This window comes from Vidua chalybeata, chromosome 1 (genome assembly GCF_026979565.1).
Source record: "Vidua chalybeata isolate OUT-0048 chromosome 1, bVidCha1 merged haplotype, whole genome shotgun sequence".
Lineage (NCBI taxonomy): Eukaryota > Metazoa > Chordata > Aves > Passeriformes > Viduidae > Vidua > Vidua chalybeata.
In genome coordinates, this window is record NC_071530.1 from 14,322,471 (window position 1) to 14,343,399 (window position 20,929).

The 20,929-nt window shown below is 39.9% G+C and overlaps 1 protein-coding gene across 2 annotated transcripts in view; it reads left to right on the top strand.

Annotated features, from left to right (window-relative positions):
* NRP1 (neuropilin 1) overlaps positions 1 to 20,038 on the top strand; it is a 113,602-nt gene extending 93,564 nt beyond the window's left edge. For both annotated transcript variants that reach the window (XM_053947876.1, XM_053947884.1), the window contains exons 12-17: positions 1,493 to 1,552; positions 8,662 to 8,793; positions 12,532 to 12,803; positions 13,292 to 13,385; positions 14,974 to 15,033; positions 16,277 to 20,038. In XM_053947876.1, coding sequence (XP_053803851.1) covers positions 1,493 to 1,552; positions 8,662 to 8,793; positions 12,532 to 12,803; positions 13,292 to 13,385; positions 14,974 to 15,033; positions 16,277 to 16,566 — 908 coding nt within the window. In that variant the 3' untranslated portion in view covers positions 16,567 to 20,038. The remainder of the gene's footprint in view (positions 1 to 1,492; positions 1,553 to 8,661; positions 8,794 to 12,531; positions 12,804 to 13,291; positions 13,386 to 14,973; positions 15,034 to 16,276) is intronic.
* Positions 20,039 to 20,929: the final 891 nt, after the last annotated feature.

A 20,929-nucleotide genomic window follows, 5' to 3' on the forward strand; every position in this document is an offset into this window, starting at 1 on the left:
AAAAACCTTCATTCAGCTTCTGCAGGTTGTGCTTAGGGGGCAATTTATAATCTCTAAGACAAGGGAACAGCTGCCAACCTTCCTGAGCACCATCTCTTCTAGGGAACTGAATGTTTCTCAGTATTAATACTGAAAAATACTGCATAGCCCTCCTACAAAAGTGCAGATGTTTAAGTACAATTTATTTTTACAACACCTAGAAACCCTAGGCAGTGCATGCCCAGTTCTTCTGGACATTGGAGAAATGCTCCATTGTACGTATGGTTTTACTTATAACAGCAAAATGCACAGAACTGATTCGACCAATAAATTAATTGTAAACATTCTTTTCTTCCTCCAAACTGCATAGAAGGCAAGTGTGTAAGTCATGTGGTCCATTAAGCAGGGCAGTGCAGAGGGGATTTCATGAGTGCCTTACCCCCTCTTACCCGTTCCCAGTGCAAGCGTGGCGTGCGTGCTCTTGTGGGCGCCACTGCAGAGTCGCTTCCCTGACAGCACTTGCACATATATGAGTACCACAGTGAAGCCTCCCTTGCAATTAACTATAATTGTGCTGTAGGCCAAATTCCTTCCTGCTCTATTTGGACCCCATACAGAGCTACTCTGTTTGCGTGGTTTATAGCATTTCCCATCAGATCATTCTCACAAACATAAAGCTGATACAGCTAGGGCATTCTTTCTCATTGGAAGTCATCATAGTCATCCTTTCCATAACACTTTAAGCACTTGCTTGCTGGAGAAAAGAAAAACAGGAGTCATTGACTGGCAATCAGCACCCCACCGTGCATTTATAATTGTACTAATTTCCTTTTTGTTTCCTTATGAATATGAGGCTTGCTTTAAAAAGTCAAGTATTTTAAAAATATCAATTAGTAAGCCTAGGAGAGGGCCATGACCCCACTCACCTCTTGTTTATCTGCATGAAGAAAAGGACAAAGGGGAAGTCCTTAATTCTTCCTTCACTTTGAGACGTAAGTGAAAACTACCTTAGACTAGATCCTAAAGTCTGGCAATTCCCATGCACCTCTCCTGTGAGCTGGTCTCACAACACAGCTGTGAAAAAAACTTACAGGGAGCCCCAGTTTTACCTCATATCCCTGGTATAAAAACAGCAGGTCATGGGTAAATGAACAAAATAGTGACTCTTAGGTGGTGTCATGAAGACCAGCTGCTCACTTCCCATGTGATTTGGAGCAAATTAGTGTCTATAAATCAAGGACGGTCACAGGGACATGGTGAGGATGATTTAGTTGGTGTTTGCAAGGAATCCAAAGATACACAGCTTTATTTAATGATGAGTTCTTGTGAGGCTTTTTTGATAAAGGAAACCAGACTTTTAATGTCATATTTTTATGCTTAAGCTCGCATACTCAGTTACCTACATGTCTAACAAAGACAGTAATATTTCAGGTTTATATATAGGTTATTCCTAATGACTGCTGTGTCCTTTGTTGTGTCACATGTATCATGATACGCATAATTTCTTTTCCAGGTGGGACTACAGTGCTGAATACAGAAAAGCCAACAGTAATTGACAATACATTACAACCAGGTAAAAAAATTCTTATTAAAACCACAATAAATTCCATACCCAAATTTCATGCCAGAGACAAAATAATGAATTGCAGCACTTCCTGACTTACCATTCCTTGAAGTCTCTGAAGTAAAGAAGCATCTGGTCTCTTAGCTCTGTACAGTAAATATTTTATTCCTTTCATCCACATGTAGATACAGCAGAGAACAAGATTTCCTTCTGCATCAGCAAATGCCAAGTGCTGACAAAATTAAACTAACTTAATCACACAGTGCACTGTTTAAATGTGGCATGTCAGTGACACGAAGTGTGTTTGCAAACTCCAGGAAAACAAAAACAGCCACACAGGCCCACTCACTATTTATATCCAGGGTTTTACAAAACTAAGACAAGCAAAATTTGCCAGTTTTTTCCACCAGGGAGCTGGCAGTTCTACAGTATTGTTTTCTAGCAAGTTTTCTTGAAATGGGGTTACATAAACTGCTACCATGTACTTGAAAAGTGAAAACCAAGTTGTCAGTGGCAGCAGGTCCTTGTTACGTAATACAATAGCTAGAAGCTTTTAAATTCCTTAGTTTGCTGCTTCCTCAGCTTTCATACCCTTTTTTAATATCCTGTACAATTTACTGGGAGTGGGGGAGAGGATGAATTTGGGCAGAAAACCTGAACTCCAAAAACTATAAGCACTGGTTAAAAATCCTTTGCATCAATAATTGTGGAGCGGTAAAGAGGTCAGTTTTCAGTTACTCCCATTTCCTCCATTAAAGCACAGTCAGGCACAGTCTTGCAAGTGATTTATTAACAGGGTGGGTAAATGTTTATCATTGTTTCCTCAACCATGTGACACAATCCAGTCTTGCTTCAAATGAAAGGGACTAATAATGTAAAAAAATTCCTAAAGGACACTTATGGTGTTGATCTGATTAAGAGATAGAGCTGACTTAGCTCAGACGCTGTACCCACTCTCAGCCTCTGCATTCAAATATTGCAGAGGCCAATGCTTTTACTCTCCTCAAAATTTGTCTCCAGGGTCACCCAATTGCCTAAGTCAGCATACACTATTTTTACCTCTGCCCTGCTTTATGAGCAAAGGCAAATTGTGGAGCACCAGTGCAATAAGAAACACAACAGTGAGCCAGTCCCCCCTACTGGGACACCTCTCCACCCTCCTCTTCACAGTCAGTGCTGCTGAAGGGCTGGACGGCTGCTGCTGGTCTCACAGTTCTGCAAAGGGGTTGGGGATGCAGAGGAAGAAAAGATTCTATGTGGTAGATTTAGAGCACGGCATTTTAATTTTTATGTCTGAAATTATCTGTTAGGTTTCTATTTTGATGAGATTAAGGATTTTTTATAGTTTTTTTAAACTATCTTCTTGCATTTAAACAAATTGCAAATTTAGAAAGTGCCTCTGTGCAGTACAGTTTCACTCCCTCCCAAGCAGTGCCAGCTGCTTTGCAGGTTGTGTTCAATCCCCTTGGCTTGGGTGGGACTCTCCAGTAACAGATTGACTGTTACTACCAGAGATTAAGATATCCTCATTTTCTCTCCTTACTTCCCTCCTGCACCACCTTTGCTTACTCTGCGATGTGCCAAGTTTTTTCTCTATTAAAAGACTTTCTGAGGCTCTGTTCAGAGCATGCCAATGTTACTTCCCTGCATTGTGCTTGTAGGAACCATTTCCTTCCGGGGAATAAGGGACGAGTTCACATCCCAAACTCCAGGCTCCCACATGGCAGCACATTACAAAGATCATAGATAGAGATCAGCCAGACGCTAATAAATAAGAATAAGGTTTCCAGAATTTCCAGTTAAAGACATAAAGGTTTCCAGCTGCCTCATAATCCCTCACTGAAAACCAGCCAAAAACTCCCAAAAACGGGCAGACAGAAATTTCCCTCAGCATGAGGAAACCCCTCCTGGCCTGGAGGTGGTATAAACATTTCCCTCTGCTGATGGGACATGGCTGGACCCGAGTGCCACAGTGAAACGCACGGAGCAGGAGCTGTGCAGCCGGGAGAGTCTGTTCCGTCAGCCACAAATAAACTGTCCTTGAAGTTCCAGGGCTGCTTGGGGGCCCCTGGCCCTCTGCTGCCTAAGGATAAGTGCACTCTTTCAGCTCTTCTCAAGCTGAACAAGGTAGGAATTTAACACATCAAGGACTGAGCCTTCAGCTTTGGCTTTAATTCCCTTTAAGGCCTGGTTTACCTTAAGATGCTAATGCACCATGAGGTAAATGATGAGCTCCAAGCCAAGGAGCTATTCCAGATCAGTTGCAGTTTGCAGGCTCCAGCGGGTGACCTTGCAGCAGGAACATGGTGCCAATGGTGGCCACAGCAGCTTGTGCCACAGTGATGGGGACAGAGATTGACCAGCCCTCGCAGCAGCAGCACGTGCCATGGCACAGGTACCCTGCAGTAGGTGCCAGTGCCATGTACTACTGTCCTTCTGCCTGCATTCCAGCCTGCAAATATCCCTAATCTTGTTATCCCAGACTAACATGCTTGTATGTGTCAAAGCCTGAGATTATCCTATTCCAACCAGCTTTCATACACTATGGAAACAGTTAAGAGCAAATAGCTGGAAAGCCTCTGTGTATAAACAAGCTGTTCCATCAAGGACTCATTTACATTTCGTTTCAAGAGGACTGAATTGAAAGAAAATAAAAAGAATCATGATTTCAAAATGCTAAAAATGTTTAAAGGTTTGGACTTTTTTTTTAAGAGAGGATCTACTTTTCTCCTCAAACTTAAAAAGATGCCTTTTACAAATCCATCTGTCAAGGTAAATACCTCAGTTCTCAGCCCTAAGACTTTCTAACATCTAGTCATTTTTGAACACATTTTTTTCAATTCTAAAGGACTATTTGAAATGCTTGTCTCTTAGCTATTTACATACAGGGCAAGCTGTTCATTTACATTACATGCTCTCAGTGTGTAATCTGAGTCCTTTGTAAAGCAGACAGTTCTGAGAAGTACCTTGTTTTTCACACACGTAATAGCTATGTCAGAAGAATATAACTAAAAAATCCTGAAGTTAAAAGCTCTGCTAAGAAATAATTTAAAGGTAGAATAAGTCTGATTCTCATTTATGCTGGAGCAACTTTGTATCAGTAAAGGGATATTAAGGCTGTTAAATTATCATTTACTATCATTTAAGGTAATTCTGTGCTGCCAGCATAAATGGTATAAAAAGGTGAAATGCAAATATAAATCAGACCAAATATTACTTTGAAGTGGTCAAAATTATGTTTGTAATTTCCCATTTTAATGTTGATTTACCCTTTGGCAAGAGCATCTTAGAGAATATTTTCATATCATCTTTAATGCCATTATTGCTTCTTCTTGCCTCTTGTTGGAGGAGTTATAAAAATATGTCAAAGTCTGTGGGCCACGAAAGATTAATGGACTCGCAAGAAACTCACTCAACTAGATTTTCAAATTACTTTCTTGTTCATGTGCAGTAATGGTCCCAGCTGTGAGCAAGATGTGGTCAAAAAGTACAGCTGTTGGTTATTCTTTGAGAGGATAAATCTGTTTTAATTCAGTATCACGTACCCTACATTTTGAAAAAGGCACATGGGATTTCGTCACACCTCCCTCTCAGATTCTCATCTGAGCTGCTGCTATTTGATTACATAATAGCTGGTTTTCTTTGTCCTCTCAATACACACAAACCCAGAGATCAATCACCTATTGGCAGGAGAATGATCCTAACATGGGAATGGGCCAGCAATGCAGAGGGAGCCCAACAATTGCTACTCGTCCCTAGTTTCCTTCCTTCCACCAGAGCTGCCAGGCTATAGTTCAAGGACAAAGAAGGGGACAGACAGACTGCCTGTAGCTTGCTGTGAGCTACTGTATCAGCCCCCTGGGACCTGTAATAGAAGGGCTGAACTAGCCTGTCTTTTCTGGGGCAGATCCATTGTCCATACTGAGCCATAATGAACCTATCCTGATGCTACAAGTGTCCATTATTAATTGGCTAGCAGGCCTATTTTTCCTTTTTTATGAGTCCCTGGGAGAAGCTCTGGAAGAGACATAAGAATAGGCAATAAGAGATGGCATGTTTAAGAAGCTCATAAAATAAGAGCACTCTGAAATGCCTTGCCTTTGACCTTCAATCCCATTGCTGTGATTGCCTAAGGAATATAGTAACACAATAACTTCTGAGAAAACAATAGGAACCTAGCAAGAAACAGCTAACTGCGTGCAGGTTACTGGTCAAATTCTCCTCAGTTTCAGTGGATTCTACTCCTGCGTGGAAAACAAGTTCATTTTTATGCTACACCATGCTGTCTCTGAGTCTGAAGCCAAGGAACACAGGCATGGCCAAAGCATATCAGACTTAGGCTCTTTGCCAATTTCCTGGACTATATATTTCAAATGAAAGTGTAAGAAAGTATTTATTAGATGGAGCTGTGAAATTTAGCCCTGTTTTGAAACTCTCCTTCTGATCCCAGTGTTCAGAACTGTCATCAGAGCATGAAGTAAAAGGCTTTTGTCACTTCCTGCACTTTAGAATTAACAACTAAATTCTGGATGTTTTCCTTGTCTGTGTCAGTGTCCAGTTCTCTTTGAATTGTGTTCAATCTTAGCAGCATTCAGGGGAGCAAGTACCACTCACATCATATGAGAATTTTTCTCCTTTGATCCACATTGAGCTCACATTACTTAGGCTGTGAAATGGAGAAACCAGAATATTGTTCTGTTCTGAGTCTCTGGATTCATCATTCATTTACATACTTCTCCTATGTATTCTGCTATTTATTTTTATTCACAGTTGAACAATACCAGTCCTGTCTTTGTGCTATGTGCTCATTTCTGCTGTGTGGTATCTTCAGATGGATGTGATCTATCTACCACTGTTCTCCTTTCTTGTGGTTTGAATACCACACAGGCTATCAGTACTTTGACTGATATAATCCTTTGGGATTAATAAGATTAATTTTGTTCTACATTTTCTAAAACCTTTTCTAAAGTTCTGTCTCATGGCTCTGATGTCAAAGCCATGCAATATAGCTCTCCCTAGGCTTGACAATGAAAGGCTATTTGTCACAATCTTAAAACTCTTTAATTCATTGCAATGTCACTCTGTTTCTTTTAAAACCCCCCTTGATTTTCAGATGTCCCCTTTTGGGTAAGATGTCTTTGATCATAGCCCCATTGTATAGAAAAAAATACCTAATACACTGATGGAAGAGACATAATTCCAGGATTGCCTTTCTGCACTCATGAGTGCATAGACTCAGTTCTGTTTCTTCAACGTTTTGAGCCCAAGGAGAAATTATTCACCACAATCTGCTTTTTTCCTAGAAAGGGCTAGGGTGCTCCAGGAAACATCTTTCCTCCACATTGAGTTCTTGTGCCAGACATTATCTGTTGAATTCATTTGTTCCCAACTAGGATGCTGCATTCGTGACAATGTGGAATAGACCCCTCTGGAGGCCAGCAGGAGAGAGGGGGGGAGGCAGACGAGATGGGGAGGATGAAAGAAAGGAGTGAAGAATGAGGGCTCAGTGCAGAGAGATACCACAGCACAGCCAAGGCACTGACAGGAAGAGCAGAGGGGCAGGAGCTGCCATAGGCTCAGATGTCTCTGCTGACAGATTGAAATTTTCTAGGGGCCAGAGGGGAGAGGGCAGAGTGGCCACAATGCAGGAATCCAGTGAGTTGAGAAAAAACTGTGTCTGGGAGCAAGGGCCTGCCAAACAAGGACACAGCAGGCAAGGAAAGAATGATAGATGAACCATTTTTATATCAATTCTGTCTCAACCTACTCACCTGAGGTTTTGTGTTGTTGAAATTATTATTCTAGTTTACCTTCCATTAAAATCTGGGTTGTGAGTTCAAAAGCTTTACCAGTCTTCCCTGGCAGCTCAGTACATGCAGGAGGTCTTTGCCTCTTCAGACTGGAAGAGCTCCACCTCAAAGGTCTGGCCAACTGCAGGTCTCAACACACTTCCCATATTTCTCATTATTTTCCCACAATAAGCAAGCATGTTCTAAGAGTTGCATTATCTTTTCTGGCTTTTTTTATTAATAATGGGCAAGAAACACAATTCTTCCCCCAGAGCTGATATTGATGGAAGCATAGAGTCCTTTGTTCTTAGTTCATACTTGCACAAAGCATCTCATTAAAATTAACCTAAGTTATTCCTTTAATAAGAAATGAGTCATGCCTGAGAAAATACTCCAAGATTTGGTCACATTGCTGTTGGGAGGGTTTTGCTCTACTGGGAGTTGTCACTGCTCAAGGTGAGATAAAAGTTCATGCCAATGGGGTAGGAACCAAATGCTCAAAAGATTTCAAACTGCTTCTGAAAATAAGAACTGCAAAGGATTTATATGCTATCTTTGTATAATCTTTCCATTGAAATTCCTAGTTCTATTGAAGAAAATAAGCTACTATGTATTAAACCTTTGGGCAGAATTGAAAAGAAGCTGAAAACAAGATGTGATCTCATCCTGACCATAATACCAGACTTCCCTTATTTTATGCAGAGCTTGTTTTGAAGCTTATTTTGAGTTCATTTGGCAATCAGCCACATTTGTCCCTTTTCCCTCTCAATTTGTCCATTTCAGTGCTGCCATCTTGTGGGCCTACTTAACTGTCTGGAAGATGCTGAAAAAAGTTCCTTATTGAAGCCAAGAACTGTAGACTTCAGCAGAAATCCTTTCCTGCCAAGGATATTCCATTAATGTTTCTGGTTGTACTTATTTTTGTCCAAATCTTATTGAGAGTTGCAAATTGTGGCACCATTATGGTGCAGAGATATTGACAACCAGAAAATACATCTGATAAGTAAGCCAGAGTTTTCTTTATGAGTCTTCTGTGCTGCAACACAGTTATCAGATAATGCGGGTGAATCAGAAGAATTAATCTAACCACAGAAAAAAAAAATCTCATCATATGGGTCATAAAGAGACAAGAAGCAACCACATCTTTTACAAAAAATAGTGATTTTTCATCTGTTTCCCAGGAGGGCTGTTCTTGCTATGGCTTCTCAGAGTCTCAGGAGGGAATGGTTCTGTTAATGGTCAAATGTATGCATTTGTTTTGAAGTACAAAATCTGAATTATGTAATTAATATTCACATTTCATCCCCCATTTTCCATCTTTCCTTGCAGAGCCACCACTATACAACTGTGCCTTTGGCTGGGGATCCCAAAAGACTTTGTGCCACTGGGAGCATGACAACCAGGTGGATTTAAGATGGGCAATCCTGACCAGCAAAACTGGGCCGATTCAAGACCACTCAGGTAATCATGAGTTCATGATGTAGCTGCTTTACATTGGGATGAGATTGTTCTTTTTAATGCCAATGTTTTCCAAAATCACAGGCGAGTGAATTATACCTAAAATACATAAAGTCGCAAAGATGGTTCTCTAGTAAACCTAATCCATTACCGGTAATCACAACTGACTGTAACTGTCCTTTCTGTTGAGGAATAAAGATTGTTTCTTGTCAGGAACTGAAGATATTCCCTTCCCCTGACTTGCCTTTGGGTAATCATCACCTGGGGTAGGAAAAAATCTGAATCGCCAAATATTTTGCAAATATCGCTGACCAAGTAATACAGTCAGTCAGTTAATGACCTCACATTATTCCTGTTTGTAGTTACAGGGACTATCCACTGCAAGAAAGTGTTGTATGTAAGCGAAACTTCCCAGATGGGTGTGTTACCACGCCCCTCTCCTTTCCAGCAGGAGTTGGAGATTATAGCCATCCTCTGCTCACAAACAGTTTTTCAAGAAATATCTCGCTGGGGAATTGATTGGTTTGTTTTGCAGTAACTAACTCATAGCTCAGCATAATTAGGCAATAAATTTGCTGCAGGCTAGTGAAGAAGGGAGGGCACTGTGCGACCTGCACAGCCTCTTACTTTAGTGTTCACGCTTGCATACGTGCAGATTAATCAAATGGGTTGAGATGAATCCCCCTTCCCACTTCTGCTACCCTTTGCTTAATGAGAATGACAAGGAAATTAGACAAAATTGGACTTTTTAAATTCTGAGACACTTTCAATTGAATCTTAAGACAAGTACAGTAGTTTCAGGGGAAAAAAAAACTTGCAATACTTTGACTATAAATGGCATTGTACAAATAAATGGCATCAAATTAACTAAATGCAGTTAGTTGAAGTGAAGGCTGTAATGGTGGAAAAATTGATGTAGAGTAAAGTGAAATGGCTCAGTAGGATCTGACATTGAAAGGAGGTTAAAAGCTATGTTAGCCAGAGACTGACAAAATCTAAAAGGCATGCATAAGTAAAGCTCTAATTAAGACAATGAAGACAGAGTTCCTGACCTGGCACTGCAATAATATTCTGAAAATGAGAGCTATCTGCACTTTGCCATCAAGGATTATAGAGAAAGAACCAGTCTTCAATCAGGAGATGAAGAAATTATATTCTTCAAATGAGATTTTGCTGTTTCCACTGGGCCCTGCTAGTACAGAAAACTTATTTGTTCCATGAGCTGTAGCTTTAGTACATCTTAAAGGCAGTCCCTTTTTCTTCTACTGCACTTTCTATATTTTCCAAGATTCTCCTTGGACTCTAAGAGCACCTTCACCTGCCAGTTTCATGATCTGCCTGCCAGCAGGCAGAGTGAGTGGGGTGGCTGTGAACACAGATCATGAGCAGTCTGAATGGCACTGATGTCCCAAACAAACCCTCAGCTGCACAACAAGGCCACCCTGCATATTGTGAGAACCACAGTGAGCAACTCCCAGGCATATCTTTCTCTCAGACACGTGTAAAGCTGAAAAAATACACAGAAGTTATCTTCAACAGCAATTGCTTGTAGACAGCAGGATACACTGCCTGTCACTTGCATGTCAAATTATATATCTTGTGATGAATTCTGGCCAGTGTTAGGTCTTCCAATTCAGACAGCCATCCTAATGCTGTGATTATTTTCCTTTTTTCCTCCCTCTGGATTTCCCCATTCTTTGATGAGATTTGCACGTTGTGCTGCTGTGCACAGAAGCGAAGTTGGAGAGAATGTATAGTCATAAGCATTCCTGCTTAAGAAGCTGGACAAGATGTTACTGCAGAAAGACAGAGGAAAAAAAAAGCTTAATTCTTTTACAATATAACATCATCTTCTCCTATACAATTCTTCAACATGCATATTGGGCAGGATACCTCTACGGCTCACAGAAAGATCCAAACAAAAGAAAACACCCTTGTCTCATGTTAGAAGAAATATGCTTATTTCTTATTTATTAGGTCTAGCCACTGGGTTTAACCCACTCCTCTTCATTCCTAGTCCCTAGGAATCTCACTACTCTGTTCCTTCTTATGCTTACCAGAGTAGCAATGCTCATCTTCCTGTCTTCACTGGTGCAGGACTATACCATTGCAATCCAATAATACACTATTTCACATGAAATTCAAGGGCGTTATGTATAGGCAAAGACCAATGCTGACAAAACACCATCCTTCCACGACATCTTCTTTTGCCTCTTTTTACTTTTCTTTTTTGAGTGTCAATATAAACAGTGATATGTATACTTATTTCAGCAATACTCAAGAAATAGTATTTTTTATTATTACTTTTATCCTTCCTACTCTCAATAGGATGATGTCAATAAATGCTGACTCCATCCTTTTGTGTGAGTGCATTGCACATGCAATCTATTCTTACACACCTCAGGATGAACTTCATGTTTTTCCACCATGACTCTCTGCAAAGACACTGTTCAAAAGCTGACTGGAATGGATATGTGGCTGATGTAATTCAGAAGCACTTCTCTGTAGTCAGTATCTTACTTAGCAATTTTCTGTTACCAAACTAATCACACTCTCACGTGTTTCTCTCTCAGCATGATTGAGAAAGTAAGTTTCCAAGTTAAGGGTATTCGGTGTTCAGATTTCAACAAGTATAAATCCATTATGCCCTTGAGAAAGTATCAGCTATAATCTTACTCTTTAAGGAAAATGGCTCACAAATATATAGAGCCCAACATATTGTTACAAAAATCAAGGGCATAATTCTGACACCATCTGTGACAATGCTCAGGCTCTATTTGGGAACATGCTTTAAATCTCTGTTCCTGATCTCTGACCATGGCTGTTCAAAGCCATTTCACCCTTCTCAGCGTTCTTCCCATTCTAATCTTGCCCCTTGAGCACAGATTACTTCAAACAGACTTTTTTTAATAGCTCTTTGCGCAATTAACATAGAGTAGGCCCCAGGGATTTCTCTCTAGACTGCTGAACCAGGGATGGCTGTTTTCAGGAGGTGCACACTGACTAATGGAGTACATAATGCTGTCTCACCAAACATGTTTGTGCCTCCTTCCCTTAACAAAAGCAAATGCCTTGTGTGTTTCACACAAGGGCGCACTGTTGGCACGAAACATCCCAGTGAACAGCAGAGGAGATGGCCAGAAAAAAGTGTAGAATAATAGAATTGCTTGGGTTGGACAGGACCTTTAAAGGTCATCTCATCCAACCTCCCTGCAGTGACGAGGGACATCTTCAAGCTTGACCTTGGTTGTTTCTGGAGGTGGTGTGTCTTCTTCCTCTCTGGACAACCTGTGTCAATAATTCACCATCCACCAAATTTCTTCCTTATATCTAGTCTGAATCTACTCTCTTTTAGTTTAAAGCAATTACCCTTTAGGCTGTTCCTAAGGGCCCTATTAAAAAGTTTGTCCTCATCTTTGTTGTAAGTCCCCTTTAGTGGCTGAAAGGCTGCAATAAGGTCTCCCCAGAGCCTCCTCTTCTCCAAGCTGAATAACCCCAACTCTCAGCCTGTCCTCAGAGGAGAGGTGCTCCAGCTCTCTGATCAGCTTTGTGGCCCTCTTCTCAAAGCATATCAGCTTTCCTAGAGCTCCCAAAACAACACACTCTGACTCTCTTGTTTGTGATGCTTGACCCATCAGCATGGAAAAAAAGCAAAAAATATGGGGTGGTCAGAGGTTCTTATGTTGACAATGAAAATTAAAGCTGGTGGCTATTCTTAACACAGTCCTTCTGTCACAGTAGGAGATGGCAATTTCATTTACTCACAAGCTGATGAAAGCCAGAAAGGCAAAGTCGCCCGACTGCTGAGCCCCGTGATTTACTCGCAGAACTCTGCCCACTGCATGACGTTCTGGTACCACATGTCCGGCGCGCACGTCGGCACCCTCAAGATCAAACTGCGCTACCAAAAGCCGGATGAATATGACCAGGTGCTGTGGACCCTGAGCGGGCACCAGGCGAACTACTGGAAGGAAGGACGTGTTCTTCTTCACAAGTCTGTGAAACACTACCAGGTGAGCTTGGCTGTTCCTTGCTGAGCTACCATGGCCAAGGCCAGCAACACTTGCTGGTCATGTTTTATACCCCACAGTAAAAGATGTCACCGAAGGATTTATGTAGACAATATTACACCTACAGATGAGCTACGCTTGCTGTGACTAATAATAGTGAAATATTTCATGTATCTCAGATTACTGTGATACAAGCACTTTCTTATCAGAGGCCAAATAAATACTTTATATATCATTTATCATCAGTCACAAAACTGCCTTTTTGCCACAGTTTTGCTGATGTAAAAGTCTTCCATAAAGTTGTATCAGTACACAATTTACATTTGCCTGTATGAGTTCATAAAAGCAATGCTGATTTTCAGGCCACAATTGAAGCACAAGTGTGACATCATGGCAAGTGAAGATGTGTGTCAATAACTAATTAAGAAATCTTGACTGCAGCAGTTGTATGCTAACATGAAAACAATGTGAACACTATCTTGTTTTTCCAGGTGGTTATTGAGGGAGAAATTGGAAAAGGAACTGGAGGAATTGCTGTGGATGATATTAAAATTGACAATCACATAGCACAAGAGGATTGCCGAAGTAAGTGTGACTAGCAAGAACATAGAAAGTTCTCATCCAAAATATTGTTTATTTCATTTTGATAGCTGGTTTTATCTATGAGAAAGAGATAGATAATTATTAGTTATGTTTCCACTGAAAATATCCTGATTCAGCCCATGGCTTTATTCATAGTCAGTGCCACTGGTGTCACCTTGGTATGGCAGCAGTCTGGATCACAATTGGCATCCGACTGACATGGGTCACAGCAAATTCACAATTTCATGTCTCTCCCTGTATTACATATTGCTGCCCTTTTTAAATTTCTCTGCTTTTCCTATTGAAGGACCCTGTTTTACCTAATGCACAAAATCCAATTTTATTTCTTCACCCCTTTTAGATCACTTACTAGGCCTTCTTAATTTTTCTTAAAGGGCCATATCAAAGCCTTACAGGATAAGCAGGTAGGGTGAAAAGGGCTCTGCTCTGTCCTCTGCTGTCCTGTCATTCTGAGTTTGCTGTGGCTCATTTGCTGTAGTCGTCAGCTCCCAGACATGTGGGACACAAAGCAACGTTAGGACATGGCCTTTCCCATATCTGTGCCAGGCTATTCCTGAGATGCTCTTTGAGCCCTTTTATTCCTGGCCAGTTATTTATTCCAGCCCTTGAGTTATTCCAGTCACCGCTGATCATATGCACATTGCATACTGCACGAAATTTGGCAGCAGCAGCCCCAAATAGACACAAGCAACAGAACACTGTCCTCCATAGTGGAGATGAAGCAATTACTTTAATATAAAAGAGAGAATAGAAATGAGAACTCTTAGCATTAAGAAGATACATTTATTCTGTGTGAGTTAACAATACAACTAAGAGCAATAATAGAGGGTGTTCCTCACCTTTTGTAGCTAACATCCTTTTGAGGGTAACATGACAGTCTTCAGCTACGTGGTAATTTCACTGCAGGATTAGGAAACAATCTTTTTACCACGTGGTCCACCCCCTGGGGTTTATCAAATGCCACCACAGTGGCAGTTGGCAGAAAAGGGAGGCAGGACCCACTTCTTAGTCCCCCTGCAGCATCCCCAGCGCCAAGAGAGGTGCTAAGACCACAATGTCTGCATTTAATTGACTCCAGCACGAGAAAAGAAAATAACTTCTTTCCTACCTCTGTGTTTTGGTTGTTCAAACCAAATGTTGAGCAAAGATTTCTGCCTGAGGGAGCTAAACCCAAAAGCTCAGTCTGAAATCCAAACACAAGTGGTCTCTCTGCAGCCAGTGAAACTATTCTTGTGATTAACTATGCCTATGCTGATGAAGTGTTATGGAATTGGGCTCCAAAATTGTAAATACAGTGAACGAGATGCTAATTCATCCACTGATTTCTCTTTCCCAGGCATGGAAATCCCCTGCTGATAACTAAAATTGTGCCAAGACTGGGCGGAGGGGAGTTTTTTAATCTTTCTTTTTTTCTCCATTAATTTTCAGAGCCCATTATAATGAACAGCTCTGTCAAGCCACCATAATGATGCTCTGACACAGGAAAATCTGCTATAGCATTATTGCCAGCATGATAGTCAATCAGTGTTTGTAACCCTAATAATCAATGTCAATTCTTTTGCTTCATTAGAATCAACTGATGTGGAGAATGAAATAGATGAAGAAGAAGACCCAGAAAGTAATCAAACAGGTAAAATTTGCGTTCTTTCTTAAAAGGGAATGAATTTTAATGTGCATTTTAATGTGAATTTTTGCATTCTATTTATTTATTTATAGATTTGTTCTCTAACTGCATATTGTATTAAGGTGTTATGATTTTTCTGGATGAGATGATAAGAAGACTTACATTTATTTGAAGGTTGTAATAGTTTTATTCTTCTATGTCATATGGACTTATGTCCTTTTTATTATTTTTGCCTATCTCAAACAGTTCAAATTTCATATACCAAATTTGTTACATTATATTCATATATATGCAAGCACATTATAGCCCTTCAATATTTTGTTACCTAGAAGGCTTGTCCACTGCTGAAGAAAGCACTATCATTATATTTTACAATTTATGACTCGCACTATGCCTCAGTAATTAGGCTCAAAACTCTTCAGGTTAAATGTTTCACAGACCTGGTTGAAAATGCCATTTTATGACCAGTCTAGCAAAGCATTATCATTTCCAATGATGATAACGGCAAATGGATCATTAAATAGATCATAATTTTCATATTGTTCCAATAATAAAACATACTTGCATTTTTCAGGCAATGAGTTTTTTTTTTTTTTTTTCCTGTTACAGTCAACAGGATTGCTATAATTGATTTCAGTGAAAGAGAGTGAGTTTGTCCAAAAAGACTTTTTGGCTTTTCCAGCATCAATTACAGGGTTTGCTGCTTTTGAATCATTTTCATAAACTAAAAAAGTTGAGGGAAATCATTATGATACCCAGTGAATATTTTACACAAGAGGGCAGAGTGCTCTTCTGTGTCAGTTCTGCCACTATTTGCACTTCAAGATCCAATCCTATAATCATTGAAGTAGAAATAAAATGGCTAGATATTCCTAACTGATGTCTAACCTCTCACACTGAGCTGAGTAGGATTTGATAAACATTTTTGAGCTATATACTGCAACATGGCAAAATATAATTAAAAGGCCTCCTTATTTACTCCCAAGACTCTCACTTAATCCAAGACAGAACCACAGCTCTAGTAACAGATTTAAAGACTGGAGAACAGTCTGGAAAAAATCCACAGCTATTTGGGCCACATTACAGTTTTCAGCTATTTATGACTACTTGCAGAAGCTAGGTTTTAAAATTACGTAAAAAAAAACTTACATAAAAAAAATTGATGGTCTTCTCAAAATTTCCAATTCATTAAACAAAGTTCTCACTAGGCTCAGTTCTGAAAATTTTGCAATTCTTTATTCAATTTCAGGGTTTACACCTCCATACCGCACAGGTGACGACTATGATGACAACATCTCCAGGAAGCCAGGCAATGTCCTGAAGACCCTAGATCCAATCCTCATTACCATCATAGCCATGAGTGCACTCGGGGTGCTTTTAGGAGCCATCTGTGGAGTTGTGCTGTACTGTGCCTGTTGGCACAATGGGATGTCGGAGAGGAACTTGTCTGCACTGGAGAATTATAACTTTGAACTGGTCGATGGTGTAAAACTGAAAAAAGATAAACTAAACACACAGAATTCATACTCAGAAGCATGAAGGCATAAAGCAACTGGAGAAGTCAGAGAGTCGGGATGGAAGGACATAGCTCGGATGTGCTGGGGAACTGTTGATCTTTTACTGTACAGGCTGAAAAGTGCATTGATGACACTGAGCCAAGCTTTTCTCAGGAGCTTCAATGAGTGTGTAACCGATGAACATGGACAACAATCTGTGTTAACAACCTGAATCATGTACAGTCTGCTTTTTCTGTTGGTTTTATTTGAAATAATCGAATGCTGGTGTTGAGACCAAGTATGATTGACTTATAGTTCATTTTGTCCTTCTTTCTCTCCCTCTCTTTTGTTTTCCGTTAATGGATAATTTTGTTTTTACTGTGCAAAATCCAAGATGCTGTCACAAAATGTATTCAGTCGGGTCCTTTGGATGGACATGCTGTCTGTAGCTCAGTGCCCAGAAAATATTGGAGTAACAGCAATTTAGTGGACTTCTGCACCTGTATTTGTGTATAATTGCTCGTGTTGTGCATAGGCAAAGAAGGGTTAGGATGTTTTTGAAAGTACTGCTGCATCAGTACCGATATAGCGTGTCAGCTCTGTTTACGAAGCAATACTGTCAAATTTTATTGATGTTTTTCAGTGTTGTACTAAATTTTGTGCTTGTGAACTCCATAAAAGAGTATGTGCCATCATCAGACACAACTGGTAACCAAGTGTACTGCCTAAAAACTAAACAAAAAAAGTCCTTGGCACTGGCTAGTGTATGTCCTCTCAAGTGCCTTTTTGTTTGTACTGCTTCTCATTGTGTTAACATTAACTACAGCTTCTCTGCAGTTACGCCCTTGTCTTTAATCATATTCTGATGGCTCACTGACTAAAAGAAAAGTATATTTTAGTGTAAGAAAACAGCCTCAGCCAAGGCAAGGGCTAATCAAATTTGACAAACTGGCTTGATTGTTCTGCTTTCTGTATTTCAATTCATGTCTCTTGACCCTTTTGTATAAAGCTGCAATATCCCCTTTTATTGTTCTTTCATATAGAATGTATTTTCAAATGTAAAATCTCTCTCCCTTTCTCTTCTCTTTCTCTCTCTCTTTGTCTCTCTGAGTAGGTTTCATAAGCATTTGCCATTGCCAAGGAAAGAAAACTTCAGCTTTAACTTGCTGGTAATGGCAAAGGATTTTATTAGAGTTTGTGTTAAAAAAAATAAGGGAAAATTCTTAACTTTATCCTCCAAAGTCGAACTTTGGGTTTCTTCTTAACAGCATAAAGTGACAGTATCTTTTTTCCTGATGTCATGGAACATGTCTTTTATCCTGAACAGCTTGCCTGTTAATTACACTGGGGAAAATGCTTCCCTTACAGAAAAGATTGCCTTTAAAACAAGAAACTTTCCTTCTCCTGCCCCTACCTGAACTCAGAGTTCTGTTCTCTCAGTAACCATGTATTTTCATGCTAATCAATGCTAATTGGGCTTAGGAGTGTGTACTGAGGGCAGAATGAAATCCCACAATGTATGTAGGGTATGTTCTTACTATCATGTTATATCCAATAGGCATTTCATACCAGGAGGTTTCTGTTTGACCACAAGTGCAGGCAGTGACCAATGCAGTGAACTGAGTACTCTAAGCTGTCGGGAAAATGTGCTTGACAATGGTGGGACAATTTTTTTTATATTTTAGGGCAAATACTATTGGTCAAATAATATTCAACAGCCTATGCAGCTGGTCCAACAGGGTAAAAAGAAACAAGAGCATGTTTCCCACAGGGGTCTGTACAAGGTAGTGAGAGAGCAGAGGGGTCATTCCCCTCCTGCAGGTGCAAGGGGAGCCCCTGGGTTTCTGCAGTGACCTGCACACAGCACAGCCATAACTGGGGGGCAGCGTCAGCCTTCCCCTGGGTATCCACCAAACAGCAGAGAAAACCAGTGCAAACATGGGGAAAGGAACATCCTACCAAGTGCTGAACTCATGTTTTTCCTCATTGAAATTCCTGAGTAGAGTCAGGGAAGTGCTTGGGACTTTCTGAGTTAGTCTTTTCCAAAATTGCTTTTGTAGAAGAGCAATAAAATATCCTGTCCAGGATTAGGATTAAAGAAGGGCTAATTCAGCCTTGAATTACTTGGAGCAAAGGAATCCACCTCTATTTATATACCATATGTTTTGAAGTGTATAATTTCACCAGTAAGAACTATAAAATAGAAAAATATGTAGAAAATCCACTAGTAACCCAGAAATTGAAGAAAAAGGAGTGAGACAGTAGGTGAAAAGGAGGTTTGAAGTTGAAAATATTTTAAAGGATGACCCAATAGAACAAAGCATGGACAGTTGCTATTCCAGAGGAGTCCTAAAGGCAATGACTATCACAAAAACCCAAACACCCACTTTGGGTCATAAAACCTTAGATTGATGGAAGAGCTACCTCCCCAACCTCCCAACCTTGGGTCCTCCAAAGGGTGAGACAGTGCACCTAAGGTCTGAAAGTTTTGCCTAAAAGTTAGTCCGTGAGATGTCCCAAGCGACAGACCCACTTTGTCAGAGGTAGAATTTTCATTGGTTTCTAACACTGTAATTTGACCATAATGGCATTGCAGCAGCTAGTTAATTAACCCAAAGAAGAAAAGGATTTTCCAAAACTATTTTCAGCAGACAACCACTGTGTGAGTCAGGAATTAAGAGTCTATTCTCCTTAGCTGAAAAAACTTCTAGTCCACTAACTTGACTAAGAGTTACATGCTTATATTGCCTTGAAGAGAAAATCCCATTGGGGAGCCCAAGCCCAAAACCTTTTGAAATATTCCCACTGATTTCAATAGATTCCAGACCAGCTTTGGTTCTTGATCTATTTGAACAGAAAAGCTAGTATTTGGTGGGCTTTTTCCTTCGTTTAACATACTGAGAATAGTGAACATTAAAAAAAAATATCTCCTTTGTGGTCTTTAGACATTACTATGATAATGAGGATCTAGCACGGAAGATTTTACTTCTCTGAAGGTAATAGAATTAAAGTTGCCCTTCAATAAAGGAAAAATGATACTGCAACTTTACATTGAAAAGTATCTTGCACTGATAAATATATTTAAAAAAATTATATGTTTATAAAGTTATTAATTTGTAAAGGCAGTGTTACAAAATGTTCAGTTTATATTGTTTTAGATTGTTTCATAATTTTTAAAGTGTAAAATAACATATTTTTTTCTTTATTGAAAAACTATAAAAATCTTCTGTAGTAAAATGATTTCATTTTACTGGTATATTATTGCTTCATGTTTTGTACCATCATAAAACTTTGTGCAAATTTTTTTTACAGAAATTTTTATTTTCTATGACAATATGACACTTGTAAATTGTTGTTTCAAAATGAACAGCGAAGCCTTAACTTTAAATGACATTTGTATTCTCAGACACTGAGTAGCATAAAAAAACCACATAGAACTGAACTGTAACTTAAATTTCCAAACTATGACTACTACATTCCAAAGAAACAGTTGAATTAAACATTTTCATAAAATATCCCATAGCTGATGTATTTTATTATACTAAAATTGATTGGTATTATTAAATGGATGGTTTTATTTAGCATCTTGCCACAAGCACAGTGTATTTGTTAGTAGGCAGCTCCAATGGACATCTTGGTGGGTTTGTTTATTGTTTAGGATAGAGGCACTCGCCTTTGCCTGACCCATTCTCTTTCCTTGCTGGAATACACTCCCAAAACCTGCTTTTTAGCCAAACAGCTGGGATTTAAGAGGACAAATTTGCCACCACTGCCTCTTGCCATGGGCCGCCCAATGTAACACCCAGTGCAGTTGTTGCATCCCCCTTGGGCAGGGGTGAGGTTTACTGCCAAGTACTGCCCACTTCTGATGTGTTATTACTCCCCAAAGTCTCTGCTCCTCTGGTAAGGTTTTCACCGATAAGCTCCCTGCAAATTTCCAAGGGAGTCATCAGGACTTACTCAACCGTGGCCAAATTTCCCAGGGCAGAGCACAGGTTGATGATTGGAGCAAATGCAGACAGGGTGGCCTACTGGATCTGGTTTGGCATCAGCTGGGTGCCAAATTCAGCTGTGGAACATATGGTCATGTGCAGAGAGACCTTGACTAAGCTTACATCCAGATCAGAAGCTTTAGATTCAACATTTCATGCTTTACGCAATACTTACCTATTTTGTTTCCTTTTAATACTCAGCACTCTGCACATTAAAGTTTGACAAATCTTTTCTTTACATTGCACACATGAACAAAGCACAGACTGTCAGTATGTCATTAGGTGGAGTATAAACATTTTACTTCAGCTACTTTACTACTGATGGGAAAAATACTGTACTTATTACCATATACTTGATCATTGTTAACACTTGAAAAGAATGTATTGAATCTTGTCTCCTCAAGGGATCAGCAC